General features: G+C 46.6%; 1 protein-coding gene across 3 annotated transcripts in view; it reads left to right on the top strand.

Annotated features, from left to right (window-relative positions):
* Positions 1 to 5,121: 5,121 nt before the first annotated feature.
* The window catches only part of ST8SIA5 (ST8 alpha-N-acetyl-neuraminide alpha-2,8-sialyltransferase 5), a 51,410-nt gene continuing 42,564 nt past the window's right edge, over positions 5,122 to 13,967 (top strand). For all 3 annotated transcript variants that reach the window (XM_072992972.2, XM_078384159.1, XM_072992973.2), the window contains exon 1: positions 5,122 to 5,409. In XM_072992972.2, coding sequence (XP_072849073.2) covers positions 5,276 to 5,409 — 134 coding nt within the window. In that variant the 5' untranslated portion in view covers positions 5,122 to 5,275. The remainder of the gene's footprint in view (positions 5,410 to 13,967) is intronic.

A 13,967-nucleotide genomic window follows, 5' to 3' on the forward strand; every position in this document is an offset into this window, starting at 1 on the left:
ATATGACAACCCTTTTCAGGGTTTTTCCAGATAGAGAATATTCAGAAGTGGTTTACCCTTCCCTTTTTCTGGCAGCATCCTAAAACTGTGCTGCTTGCCCGCACGGGCTGTCTCTTATCCTGAAACTTCAGAGCTGGGGTTCATCAAGTCCGCTCCTATCAAAGAGGCACAGTGGGGGAATCAAACTCCCAACCTCTGGCTCCGCAGCCAGAGAATTAAACCACTGAGCTATGTATCCAGCAGTTGGCAAACACAGAATTGTGCTGTTAGAGAGAGCTGGATAACTTGCGTCTTCCATAATCTGTTTCCTTGAGCATCTGCAACATTTAGCCTAAAAACCCAGAAATTGATAATAATAAAAAACAAGACACGTCATGTGCTTTGTAACATTTGCACATATTAATCCTTGTAGTGCTTTGGTTTCTGTTGCTCTTTCCTCAGAGCATGGAAGTGGGTGGTTTCAAATACTGAGATACTGTAAATAATTCATTTTTCCAGTGACAAAATGTTATATTACAACGCTAACTTATTATTTTAAAAGCAATTTTTCCAAGCTCTGTCTTTATGCTGACGTGCAGCAGGATGCTGGGGTGATAATCACTAGGAACATTATTTCCAACACCAAGGGAATACAAAAGGAATCAAAAGGACGGATAATTCCTGCCTCCTTTCACAGAATAATGGTAAAAATTACAATCGCCCTCAGTATTGTTCAACGTGACCTCGTGCTTCTTTTCTCCCTGACTTTAGTCTGAGAACAAAATACATACTGATGGAGCTGCCGAAGAAACACAATGGACTGCTGCGGGGGGGGGGGGGGGTTGGCTCCTACTTCTTTCCTGCATCTACAGATGCTTCTGTGCACGTCCATTTATTAGCTCATGCCCATATTCCTGCATACTCACACGTTCCCTCTCTTTGCCCCCTCCCGATATAAAATACAAAGGTGACAACCCTGTTAAATCCAAACCACTCACTCAGCAAGGGTACTGTGAGTGGTCTGAGGCTTAAAAAGTTTGTACAAGAAAATACACAAGACCTTATCATGTAGGTGTAACTACAGCTATTTTACAGTTATTATCTTTATATACTTTATTTGTGGGTGGCTATTTTCCTTTTTCAGTTCGGTGCTGTTTTCTTGGTTTGATCACCCACAAATAAAATATTTCTGCCATACACCGGGGAAACTTGAAAAAACATAACCTACAAACAGTACTCAGATCCACCACAAAAATACAACAAATGTTACAATCAGCAAAGGACAAAAGGGACCCCCTCACCACTGGAAGAGTATAACACATACCTTGCAGTTGTGGACAGGTATATATTGGAACCACAAAACGCAGCATCCATACCCTAAAACTACTGGAAAAATCAGCAGTAGCTGAACATACCCTAAAACAAGCTGGACATCAAAACACAGAAGTACTGGACACCACCAGCAATCATTATATTAGACTACACAAGGAAGCCATTGAAATCCACAAACACCAGCAAAGCTTCAACAAAAAAGAAGAAAGTCTAAAACTCAACAAAGCCTGACTCCCAGCACTGAAAAATACAGCCTGCAAAAAGGTCAACGAACTCTACCCAGCCACAAGAACCGGTGATCACTGCACACAAAAGATTAGCTCAGTGGTTCTTAACCTTTGTTACTCAGATGTTTTTGAACTGCAACTCCCAGAAACCCCAGCCAGCACAGTTTGTGGTGAAGGCTTCTGGGAGTTGCAGTCCAAACCTCCTGAGTAACCCAAGGTTAAGAACCAGTGGACTAGCTAATGACACCCATCAATCACAGTGACAGACCATCTACCCCCTTAACACAGCAATACATCCATAACAAAAAAACACCCTGATCACCATAATCAACCAATCTCCTGAAAAGGACAAAAAACTGATCCCACAGCTACAAATACTCAACTATCCCAGAACACAGACAGAGTTCTAACTCCTGTCCTCTCAAGATGCTGGCCACAGAAACTGGTGAAATGTTAAGAAGAAAAACCTCCAGAACACGGCCAAACAGCTCGAAAAAACCTTCAACCTGATTTGTTTGCTGCCCAGAATATCAGCTTTGCTTCTAGCTGGGCAAGATAAAAATATAAATAAATAAACTAGGCAAAATGAAATGAGGTGGGGTTTCCACTTATGAGCAAAGGTATATATGTTGTGATCTGATGCTCTGCTGTTGTCGATTCCTCTGCCTGGGAGCATCCTGTGATTGTAGAAAACCAAAACTCTCCCATAGAGCTGCATATAGATTAGAGCAAAGGAGCAAAATCCAGGTATTAGATGTGGGGAACGCTAAGGCAGTGGCCGCTGGTAATTCTTGTTTTGGATGTGCTGTGAATCAACTCTTGAGTTTTAGTCTGCAATTTACAGGCAATATTGAAGAGGCTGAACCCTATCTCTGAAACAGGTTTAGTTTAACTTCCAACAAGGTAGCTGCGTTAATACTGTATGTTGCGACAGACCCATCAAAGAGTCATGCAGCACCTTAAAGAGTAACAATTTTTATTCAGCATTCACACTGCGTAGTGGTAAATTTGGAAGTACAGGAACTGATAATAACAGTCTCTGTAGCCAGACCCCCTCAATAAGGAGAATCTAAAAATACAGGCGGGGGAATTGGTCCATACAGGATTTTTGTAAAGTTAATGAAGAATTGATGCTTTTGAATTGTGGTGCTGGAAGAGGCTCTTGAGAGTCCCCTGGACTGCAAGGAGAACAAACCTATCCGTTCTGAAGGAAATCAACCCCGAGTGCTCACTGGAAGGACAGATCGTGAAGCTGAGGCTCCAATACTTTGGCCATCTGATGAGAAGAGAATACTCCCTGGAAAAGACCTTGATGTTAGGAAAGTGTGACAGCAAGAGGAGAAGGGGATGATGGATGACGAGATGGTTGGACAGTGTTACCCAAGCGACCAACATGAATTTGACCCAACTCCGTGAGGCAGTGGAAGACAGGAGGGCCTAGCATGCTCTGGTCCATGGGGTCACGAAGTGTCGGACACGACTTAACAAATAAACAACAACAAAAAAATGAATGGCTCTTAATGGCTAGTTCAAGTCCAAATCGCGCTCTAGTCTTCTGTGATACAACAGAAATATCTTGCAATCTATTTCTTCTCTAGCTGTTAGGAAGATTGCAATATAAGTTCTGAAGAAACAAGGAAACCTTAAGAGTGAAAGTGCTGGATTATATCTTGTTCCCTGTTATTCAGGAAGTCCTAGGTCTTCAACCCTTCCAGCTCTCAGTCCACTACATCACTGGGCATTAGCTTTCGTGGGACTGTATCTGAAGAAATTGCTACGCTCCCTAAAAACTGGTGCCAAATGAGACGGATTAGAATCACAGGAGAACGGAGTTGGAAGGGGCCTCTAAGGCCACTAAGTCCAAGCCCCAAATCAAAGCAGAGCTGACAGAGTGTTGTCCAATTTACTCTTGAATAACTCTAGCGCCCCAGCGGTCACCACCTTCGGAGGTCAGTGATTCCATGGTCAGACTGCTCTAACAGTTAAGAAGTTTTTCCTGATATTCAGCCTAAATTTGGCTTCTGTTCCTCTTCGAGATGGTGCAAGATTCATGACAGTTTTTATTTTTACGGCCCCTTTCCTGAGTTTTTTTTTACCAAGTCAGAAACCTCTCCCTGACCAAGACGTTTCTGACCTCGGTAAATCAGCCAGAGAGTTACCTACCGGCTGTATCAAAGTCCCCCATTCATTTTTCTTTCTCACAGGCGCTCACACCCACCCACCGCACTTCGGCACCTGAAAGGGAACACTTCTTCCAGCCTGCGGAGAGCCTTCTTCGGTATACTAGCCAAGTGTCGATAGGGACACAGTTTATCTGTGGTTGCACCTCTACGGGCAAGATCCTATACTTGGTCCTCCAGTGTCTGAGGAAGTGGATCCTGGTCTACGAAAGCTCGCAGGGAAATAAAAACGGTCCAAGGGCTACGATCTATCCCCCCCCCTTCCTTTTTTGTCAAGACGGGGGAATTCTTCAAGGCGGCCACAGAAAGGGAGGCAGACGATCAGAAGCAAAGCACAGCCTTTTCGCTTGGACCCGTCTGCGGGGCATCTCCGTTCCTGGCCGGGAGGGATGCGGGGGGGCGGGCGGGCCACCGATGGGCCACAGGGATCTTCGGTCCCCGGGCAGTTTCCTCGGGCGAGAGGTGACCCGTGAGGGTCGGACTCTGCTCATCCTAGCCAGGCTCCCTCCATCCCTCCTTCCCTCGGGAGCCGAGGAGGCAGCGAGATCGGGGCCCCCCTCCCCTTCCTCTCTGCCTCTTGTCCTTGAAAGGATGCACAACGACCTTGTTTGTGCTTGCTGGGGAGCGGGGAGGTGGGGGGGCCGTCGGGCGAGACGGGAGGGGAGGGGGGACCAGGGAGAGAGAGAGAGAGACACGCACACACAGAGACACCGACACAGAAGCCAAGCCGAGCCAAGAGGCGTCGCTTGCCAAGCGCTCCGGACCGGCGCCCCCTCCCTCCCTCCCTCCCCGTCCTCTCCCCAAACCCACGCGCCGCCGTCGCCCCCGCTTTGCCTCGATCGGCGTGGGCTGCGGATCGGGCCCCTTCCTCCGGGGGAGCGTCGTCCTTCCCTTTTCTCCCCCCCCCCGTGCTTTACCCCCGAAGTGAGACGGGCGCCGGGGATCGAGCCGAGTGACCAGCCCGGAGCCGGTGGGGGTGAGGGTGCTGGTGGGGGGGGCGCTCTCCTAGCAGAGCCCCGGCGCGTCCCCTCCCTCCCTGCCCCTTCTCTCTTTGGGCCAAGCGGGTGTGTGTGTGTGTGTGTCTGTGTGTCCGGGGCGGCGAGCCCTTTTCTCCCCCCCCCCCTCGTCCAACTCCTGGACTTTCGGCGCTCGGGCGGCGGCTCCTGCTCCGGAGCTTGGCGGCTGGGGGGTGGTGGTGGTGGTGGTGGGAGTCCGGCCCGGCTCCCTCCTTGCCCGGCTGCTCCGCGTCCTCCCGCCGCCCCCCTCCCTCCCTCCCTCCTCGGCCGCCGCCTTCCCGCTCCCGGAAAACTTTGGGTCCGGCGCTTCGGCTGGGCTTTCCTTCGAGGTGGGTAGGTGGGGGGGGGCGAGGAGGATGATGCAGGCCCGCCGTGCCCTTGGCGCCTCTGGCCGCTGCCGCCGCCCGGGTCCCTGGCTGGGGGGGCGCCGGTGGCGCCGCCGACCGGGGTGGCTCTCTGGACGGCGCGGGTCCCGCTGAGGGCTTGACGGACCCCCCCCCCCTCCGCCGCCGCCGCCTGGGCCGCCGCCACCGCCGCCGGGATGGGCTCCTACACCGACCCGACGTCCAGCCGGGACCTGCTGGGCAACCGGACGCTGCTCTTCATCTTCGTCTGCGCCTTCGCGTTGGTGACCCTCCTGCAGCAGATCCTCTACGGGAGGAATTACTTCAGGAGGTAGGGAAGGTCCCCCCAGGGGGGGGGGAAGAAATGATGATGGGGGGGGCGCCCTGGGCGGCGGAGGGGAGGCATGGCTTTTTAAAATTTCCTTCTTTTAAAATTGCCATTTCTTGGCTGCTTTTCCCCGGAGCTTAGGCAAGTTCCGAGGAAGGGGGACTGCAGGGCCCATAATCCCCCAGCCAGCATGAACGTTGCAGTCCCCCCCCCCAAAAAAAAGGCATGTGGCCCAGCTTTTCTCGGTCATCATAAAATGCATATAAAACCTACTGTCGTGAGTTTCAGGGGGCGTGGAGGGTCAGGCAGGATGCGCTCCGAGGATAAAAGGGCGCAATGGCGCAGTGGTTAGAGTTCGGCGCGGGGGGGGACAAGGGAGGGCGTCAAGTTCCAGCTGTGACCCCCGTTGGGTGACCTTGGAGTGGTCCCAGGTCCCTTAGCCTGACCCGCCCCACGGAGTCGTCCTAAGGAAAAAAGTGTGGGGTCGCCAGGTGCATCTGGCTTTGGCTTGTAGCCGATAAGGAACTGTAGATGGCATAAAAACTGGGGAGGAGGCTTGCCCGACCTTTAAAAGCAACACTGGTGCATTCCGAACACGTTCAGAAGGGGCCTGCCTCCGAGTAAAGATGCAGCTTTTGGTAACAAGGCTCCACTTCTCTGTAAATGCATTTAGCAATCACCAGTGCCTTTGCGCCCTTATCATGCCTCTCAGAGGAAGCCCCATTTGAACAGGGTTGGACCCACTTTGAGTGCATTCTGTGGGTTTGCTGGTGAAGGTGTGCTTTTAGGGTTCAGAGCCGATCAGCTCTACGGTCAGATGCGGGGAGCGTCGTCCTCATGGGGGGAGTGTTGTCCTCGCCAGTGCTTGGTTTGCATGGGCCAAATCCCGAACAAATACAAGAAACTGGTCAGTGTTGTGCATAAACAGGTACGGTAGTTAAAGCAAGGATTTCAGAGCTCAGAAGCATCACTGCTTGGGACTACAAGGCCCAGACTCCCCAGCTTCTGGGGCTTGTGGTCCAAAAAAAGGAATGTTCTCAAGTTCTGATGGAGATACATTTCTGACAAGTACCGCAGGAACACTGCAGCGTTTCCTTACCTGGTATGATTTTGCAGAAGAGCCCTCTGTGATGAGCAAAAATTCACCAGTCTTTTCACCATTAAGTGCGTGGGTGAGCTTGCCACCAATTTTCACAGTTTTCTGGCTGTAGTGGGGTCTTGGCTGGATTTTAGCCTCCTAGTTGGTGATGTTTAAAAAGTTTAAAACTTTTGAGGTTCACTTTTGAACCAGAACTCGGAAACCTTATGTATCTGCGCTAGCAGGCCGTGCCAAGGATGGGTTTGGAGGATTCCGTAATTTGTAGTCTCAAAAAGTAACTTTTCCAGATTCTGCATTGAGTCTGTGGGAGTGGAGTGGTGGACTATCCTGTTCAGACTGTTGTTATTTTGCAAAGTATAGAGGCTCTTTACAGAACACAAAAGAAGGTGTCTTGACCATTAAACAAACCAGAAACTGCAACCTTGCATTAATTTGTTTATTAGGCTATCCCTAATAAACAAATGAATGCAAGATCCTGCATTTTAAAAAGGGAAAAAAGATATACTGTATCATTGTCTACAAGCGATCCAGGACCATGGGCTCCTAAACTGGCCAAGGTGTTCCAAAAAGCATCTTCAAATTTTAAAAGATGCAGATATAAAGGCCTTTAAAGATCTGATCGGATTTTCAGTCTCTCCCCTTTCCTCATCCTTCCCACCAGCTTTTGCAGCACTGTGAGCAATTTAGGAATCCAGATGACCCTTTCACACAATTCTGTACTCCTGTTTTCCTTCTTGATTGATCAAATACAGATAGAACCCCAATACAAAGTTTGAATTCTGTAATATGACTGTCCCTTGGCATGTGGACATACCTGATCTGTTCTAGCCTGTATTTCTAAACTGGGCATTCATGTTCCAGATGTTTGGGGCCTTAATGTTTGTTAAGGATCACAGAAGAGCATGATTTGTAGGAAGAGTCTGGAGATGTCAGTGTGTATGACGTTATCTCTTTTTTAGAGGTCTCCTTGCATCTTTTGCTGACTATCCCTTCCTACCACTTCAGTCCATCCAGGTTTCTGTTTAGGTCCTTTACTTTATTAACTGTCAAATTCCTCTGTCTGCTTTCTTTTGAGGCATGTATAAATCAGGATTTTAAAAAAATCATCTAAGTAGGGTAAAAGTAAAATGTGCTGCCAATATACCACCCCATAGCACTTAAAGCACTCCCTGGTCAGTTTACAGCTGACCAGCCACAACATTAAAACCACCTGCCTAATATCATGTAGGACCCCCTTGTGCTGTCCAAATACGCTCAGAGGCATCGAAGCATCAACTCCACAAGACTTCTGAGCATGTCCTGTGGTTTCTGGCACCAAGACATTAGCCATAGATCCTTTATTAAGTCCTGCATGTTGCGAGGCGGGGGCCTCTATGGATCGGATCAGGTCTTAACAATATAAGCAATGCTGTTTATTTCACCTGCTAGTGGTTTTAATTTTGTGGCTGATCAATGTATGCAGGATGCACACAGGGCACCTCAGTGAGTCGCCAACAGAGACTCGCTTTTTCTCCACAAAACTGCATTCTGCTGAAGCAAGTGGATGGATTGAAGCTGCCACCTTTACCTTTTAGAGGCTGGTGCATTCTTACTGGGAGGAACGCTCCCCTGGATACCCTTGTGGCTGGCCTTGGGAGTCAACGTGGGCAGATTTTAGAATAAGCCACACTAATGAAGAGGTTGCACCAATAAAGTTCTGGTTCAGAGACAGGCGATTGATTACACTTGTGTCCGGCTGAAATTGCTGGGATTTGCCAGCCACCCTGAAGCGGTCTCGCTTGATTGACAGCGTGAGGTTGCGACGGCGATTTGTTAGGGTCGGGGAGTCTAATAAGGTGAGCATTTCCTTATCTCTCCCTTTCCTCATCCTTCCTATCAGCTTTTGCAGCACTTTAAGTGATTTTTAGGAATCTTGGGGAAGTTCCTTGGAGTTCCTTTGGTTGAGCCATTTTGTGCTGTTTTAAATATTACTTATTAAAGTCTTTGGTTATTGCTTTTCTGTCGGTCAGCACTCCTGTAGCAATGTAAGATGGACAGGTTAGAATGATTAAAACAGATTAAAATCATTTAAAAAACAACCCACAACAAATTAAGAGCACTGTTTAAAAGAAGATTTAAAACATTCTCCAAAAGCTGGTTTTAGAACTAGTCTTATACACCCAAGCCCCTATACAGGGTTGGCTGACCGCCAGAGGTCTGATAGGATTATAGCCAGAGTCCCACAATGCAGGGGTCACTACCGAGAAAGTCCTTTTCCATGTACTCATAACCTTAATTACAAAACTACATAAGCATCCACACTCAGAGAGGAAGCTTGCTATTGTTGTGTGGGTTTTAAATGTCTGAAGAACTGTACTTGTCCACAAAAGCTCACATTAAAATAGAAGTCTTTCAGATGCCACAATGTTTTTCATTCATTCATTCATTCATTCATTCATTCATTCTTTCTTTCTCTCTTTCTTTCTCTCTTTCTTTCTTTCTTTCTTTCTTTCTTTCTTTCTTTCTTTCTTTCTTTCTTTCTTTCTTTCTTTCTTTCTTTCTTTCATTTATTCTGTCTTCCTCCCTCCCTCCCTCCCTTACAGACAGACAGACAGACAGACAGACAGACAGACAGACAGACAGACAGACATGGGATTTAGATGAGTTTGTGGAGGGTATGTCTGTTCCAAGTTATGGTCGTGAGATAAAACCTTTGTCTCTAGGGTCAGCGTAGCTTGTACTGTTGAGTTGCAGAAGCCAGCCAGCTCTCATGTTACCTTCAAGCCTCGCTTGTATATCACTGCACAGTCGTTGCTGGATACAAAACTTTAATTACTGTAGTCTTTCTCAACCAGTTGCCTTACAGATCTGTTGGCTTACAGTTCCGATCCTTCATAGTCAGCATGAAGTTTTGGTGGTTGAGGTACAGTGTGTTTGGGGAGTTAATGGCTGAGAAAAGCTGTTTTTTGATGGATCTCAACCTTGATCCACAAAGGTTACGTTTACATTGCTGTTGTGAGTGGGAGAAAATGGAACTCTGTATTTCTCAGAGGTAGATGTTGTATTCGGGTTCAGCGTGTATAACAGTTATACAGGTTTGCGTTTTGTAGATGATGATGATGATTAAATAATAATAATAATAATAATAATAATAATAATAATAATAATAATAATTTTTAAAAAATAAATCATATTTAATAATGATGCTGATGATGATGTGCTGCCAAGTGAGTTCTGACTTATGGTAACCCTTGTCATGGTTATCAAGGTAGACAGTATTCAGAAGTGATTTGCCATTCCTTTTTTCTGAGGATATCCAGGGACTGTGCAGCTTGCCCAAGGCTACACAGGCTGCCTCTTCTTCCAGGAGGCCCAGGAGAGAATCAAACTCCCAACAATTCATGTGGGTCGCTTCGATGACACTGTCCAACCATCTCGTCCTCTGTTGTCCCCTTTTCCACTTGCACTCACACTTTCCCAACATCTGGATCTTTTCCAGGGAGTCTTCTATTCTAACTGTTGCTTCCTGTCCCACATATAGGTTTCTCAGGAGATGGATAAGGTGGTCAGGCACGCCCATTTCTTTTAGGACTTGCCATAGTTTGCTGTGGTCCACACAGTCAAAGGCTTTTGCATAGTCAATGAAGCAGAAGTAGATGTTTTTCTGGAACTCTCTGGCTTTCTCCATAATCCAGTGCATGTTTGCAATGTGGTCTCTAGTTCCTCTGCCCCTTCAAAATCCAGCTTGTACTTCTGGGAGTTCTCGGTCCACATGCTGCTAAAGCCTACCTTGGAGGAGTTTGAGCATAACCTTGCTAGCATGTGAAATGAGTGCATTTGTATGGTAGTTAGAGCATTCTTTGGCACTGCCCTATTTTGGGACTGGGCTATAGACTGATCTTTTCCAATCCTATGGCCACTGCTGAGTTTTCCAAACTTGTTGGCATATTGAGTGTAGAAGCTTAACAACGTAATCTTTTAAGATTTTAAAGAGTTCCACTGGAATGCCATCATCTCTGCTGGCCTTGTTGTTAGCCATCCTTTCTAAGGCCCACTTGACTCCACTCTCCAGGATGTCTGGCTCAAGGTCAGCAACCACACTATCTGGGTTGTCCGGGGCATCCAGATCTTTCTGGTATAATTCCTCTGTGTATTCTTGCCACCTCTTCTTCTGCTTCTGTTAGATCCCTACCATTTCTGTCCTTTATCATGTCCATCTTTGCACAAAAGGTTCCTTTAATAGCTCCAATTTTTTTTGAACAGAGATCCGCAATCTCTGGCAGAAAAGACAGAACGAAACCTCAGAATTTTGTTCTGATTTAATGAGTGGAGCTTCTTTCCCCGGTGTCTTTCTCGGATCATGTTTCTTACCATTTCTTCATCTGAGAGTGAGTGGTGGATTGTGATCCTTTTGATATGGCTGCTGTAAAAACCAGGAGGAATCAGAAATCTTTACTGATCCATTACAAATCACCCAGAGATCTATCTACCCAGCTTTATATGAATTAGCTGTCTGCTGCCCACCCATCATAAGCAATCCTCCTTGGAGTGCATTCTTGTGATTATTTGATGGGAGCCAATGATAACTGAAATCTCATTTCATTGTACTGTGTGTGACTAATTTCTGAGTAAACATCCTTAAGAACATGCTGTGTGTTCACTGAAAAAGACAGGCCTGGTTTTCTGGATTGGTGAAAAGTGATAGCAAACAAGTTGAAGATTTATGAAATGATAGTCGAGTCTGGGTATTGGAACACTTCAGCTGAATGCTGCTGTTTATTGTACTTTCCGAAAACGGAGAGCTTGCAGAGCAGGGAGCAAACAGGGTGACTAATTTTCACCTGTACGTTTTTCTCCTTGTAGAAAATAGCATTTAACCCCCCCCCCCAAAAAAAGATTGAGAGAGAAAGAAGGATTACTGACCTAAATTTGTGAGAGGCATCAATCAATCACAGTTAAACTGTATCAATGACTGATCTCTTAAATATTGATTGGTTTAATACGGCAGCTAAAATGGTCTCTTTAAATTAAGAGCAAGAATAATGATTAGAGACTGGCAATGCAAAGCTATAATGTCTAGCAAGAAGCATATGTGATTCAGTGCAATGTAGTTCACTCTCAGGTGAACAGGGTTGGGATTGCAGCCTGAAGCAGTTACATCTGAGTAGGTGCATAGGGTTATTTTGTAAACTGTGACAGTCCCTAGTTTGTATGTTCTCTTTGCTACATTAAAAAAAAATAAGAGCATGTATGTGCCATCAAGTTGGTTCTGACATGCAATGGGTGATCTTATCCAGGGTTTTCTAGCTATAGAGCATTCAGGAGTAGTTTACCAATCAATCTCTTCTTCTGGGGGTGCTGTGAGACTATGTCGTTGTTGTTGTTTAGTCATTTAGTCGTGTCCGACTCTTCATGACCCCATGGACCAGAGCACGCCAGGCCCTCCTGTCTTCTACTGCCTCCTGGAGTTGGATCAAATTCATGTTGGTCGCTTCGGTGACATTGTCCAACCATCTCGTCCTCTGTCGTCCCGTTCTCCTCCACTTGCCCTCACACTTTCCCAACACCAGGGTCTTTTCCAGGGAGTCTTCTCTTCTCGTGAGATGGCCAAAGTACTGGGGCCTCAGTTTCAGGATATGTCCTTCCAGTGAGCACTCAGGCTTGATTTCCTTCAGAATGGATAGGTTTGTTCTCCTTGAAATCCAGGGGACTCTCAAGAGCCTCCTCCAGCACCACAATTCAAAGGCATTAATTCCTTGGTGGTCACCTTTCTTTATGTAGCTTGCCCCAAACCACACAGGCTTTTGTCTCGTCTCTCAGAAGACACCATGGAAGGTGGAACCTCTAACCGTTAGGCTCTGCAGCCATATGTTCATCTCTTTGAGTTATCCACATTCATTTCTATCCCAGCTTTTCTCCAGGGAACTCAAGGCTTTCCCTTCACTCAACAACATCAGGCTGAGAGAAAATGACTGGTCCACCGAGCACCTTGCACAGAACACAGGTCTTCCTAGTCCAGCACTCCGATTGGTGCTACAGACAGGGACATGCTACAGCCTTGGACAAGTCATTATACTTCAACCTTGTCTCACTGCAATGAAGGGTATATGGATCTAACTTATAGTTCAGGTACTTTCTCAGCAGTCCTGTTGGTAAGCACAGCTGAAAAAGCAGACATGAAACACATAGACCAGAATCCTATCATGTTTTTGTATCAGCATAATGCAATCAGCACAAATCTCAGTGGGTTTAAGAGGTTAGTGTAGGCATTTTCTGTCACATGAGTTGGCACACAACAGGAGGTGCTTCCGCTGATTTCTTGATTTTCAGCAATTCATCACTGAAATTTATGCTGATTGAGTTGTGCTAGCAGTTGGGCTTAACAATTCTGGCAGCAGAGCAGAAGTACCATATAAGTATTGTCATTATTAACAGTAAGTCAGATTTTGGTTTGAAGCTGCCCATGTTGCTGTTGTTGTTGTCGTCGTCATCATCATCATCATCATCATCATCATCATGTGCCATTAAGTGAATTCTGACTTATGGTGACCTTTTTCCAAGGTTTTTCAGGTAAAGAGTACTCAGAAGTGGTATCCCGTTCCCCTCCTCTAGGGGGAGCCCTGGGACTGTGCAGCTGGCCCAAGGCCACCCAGGCTGCGTCTTCTGGGGTGAAAAGCGGGGAATTGAACTCTCAACGTCTGTTTCCACTCTGACTGTTTAAATAGGAAATCAGACTTAAAATTAGAAAGAGCATAAAGTAGGACATTAGAACAAAACCCACAGGACCACAGGACTGAATGCACAGCATTTAAAAGGGTCAGACCCAGATAACATGAGTTTCTTTAAACGGGCTGGGCAGATAGTAAGGCATCCATCTAGTGCTTGGAAGATTCTAAGGATAACTGGAAGACCCTCTATGGGAAGTTTTGCATGGCTTCACTACTGAAAAGGCTTTCTCTTAGTGAACATGCCTTATCCATTGATACCTGGCAAAGCGCAGGTATAATATGGTCCAGACACCCTGGTGATAATGTAGTGGCCTTATTTTAGAGCAGCTGCAATTTCTGAGCTCTTTCAAGCACAGTTCCATCTACAGCACAGTGTAGCAGTCTAGACATGTGCTTGTACAACCCAGTCAGTCAGACTGTTAGAGAAATGACATGAAACATGGAAGTCTCATGGAGCTACTGCAAGTTCTAATCTGTGATCAGAGTCCGTGGAATGCTTACCACCCTTTTTTGGGACTACAGCTGGGTGGCAGGAGGCTTTTGAGAATTGAAGTCCAAAAAACTCAAAAACGTAAGGTTTCCAGGCTCTAAAAATGCTCCATCTTCGAAACATCCAGTAAAGGACAATGCGGGAGAACTAGCTGGTATCTTTAATGCAACGGCAACATTGAGGCCGTTTACACCAGCGGAGGCACTGCCTGGTGCACAGGTCTCCTGCAGCCTTCTCTACAGCAGCTGACAGTTTTTGATCCAAA

This window comes from Pogona vitticeps, chromosome 2 (assembly GCF_051106095.1).
Source record: "Pogona vitticeps strain Pit_001003342236 chromosome 2, PviZW2.1, whole genome shotgun sequence".
In the NCBI taxonomy this organism is placed as follows: domain Eukaryota; kingdom Metazoa; phylum Chordata; class Lepidosauria; order Squamata; family Agamidae; genus Pogona; species Pogona vitticeps.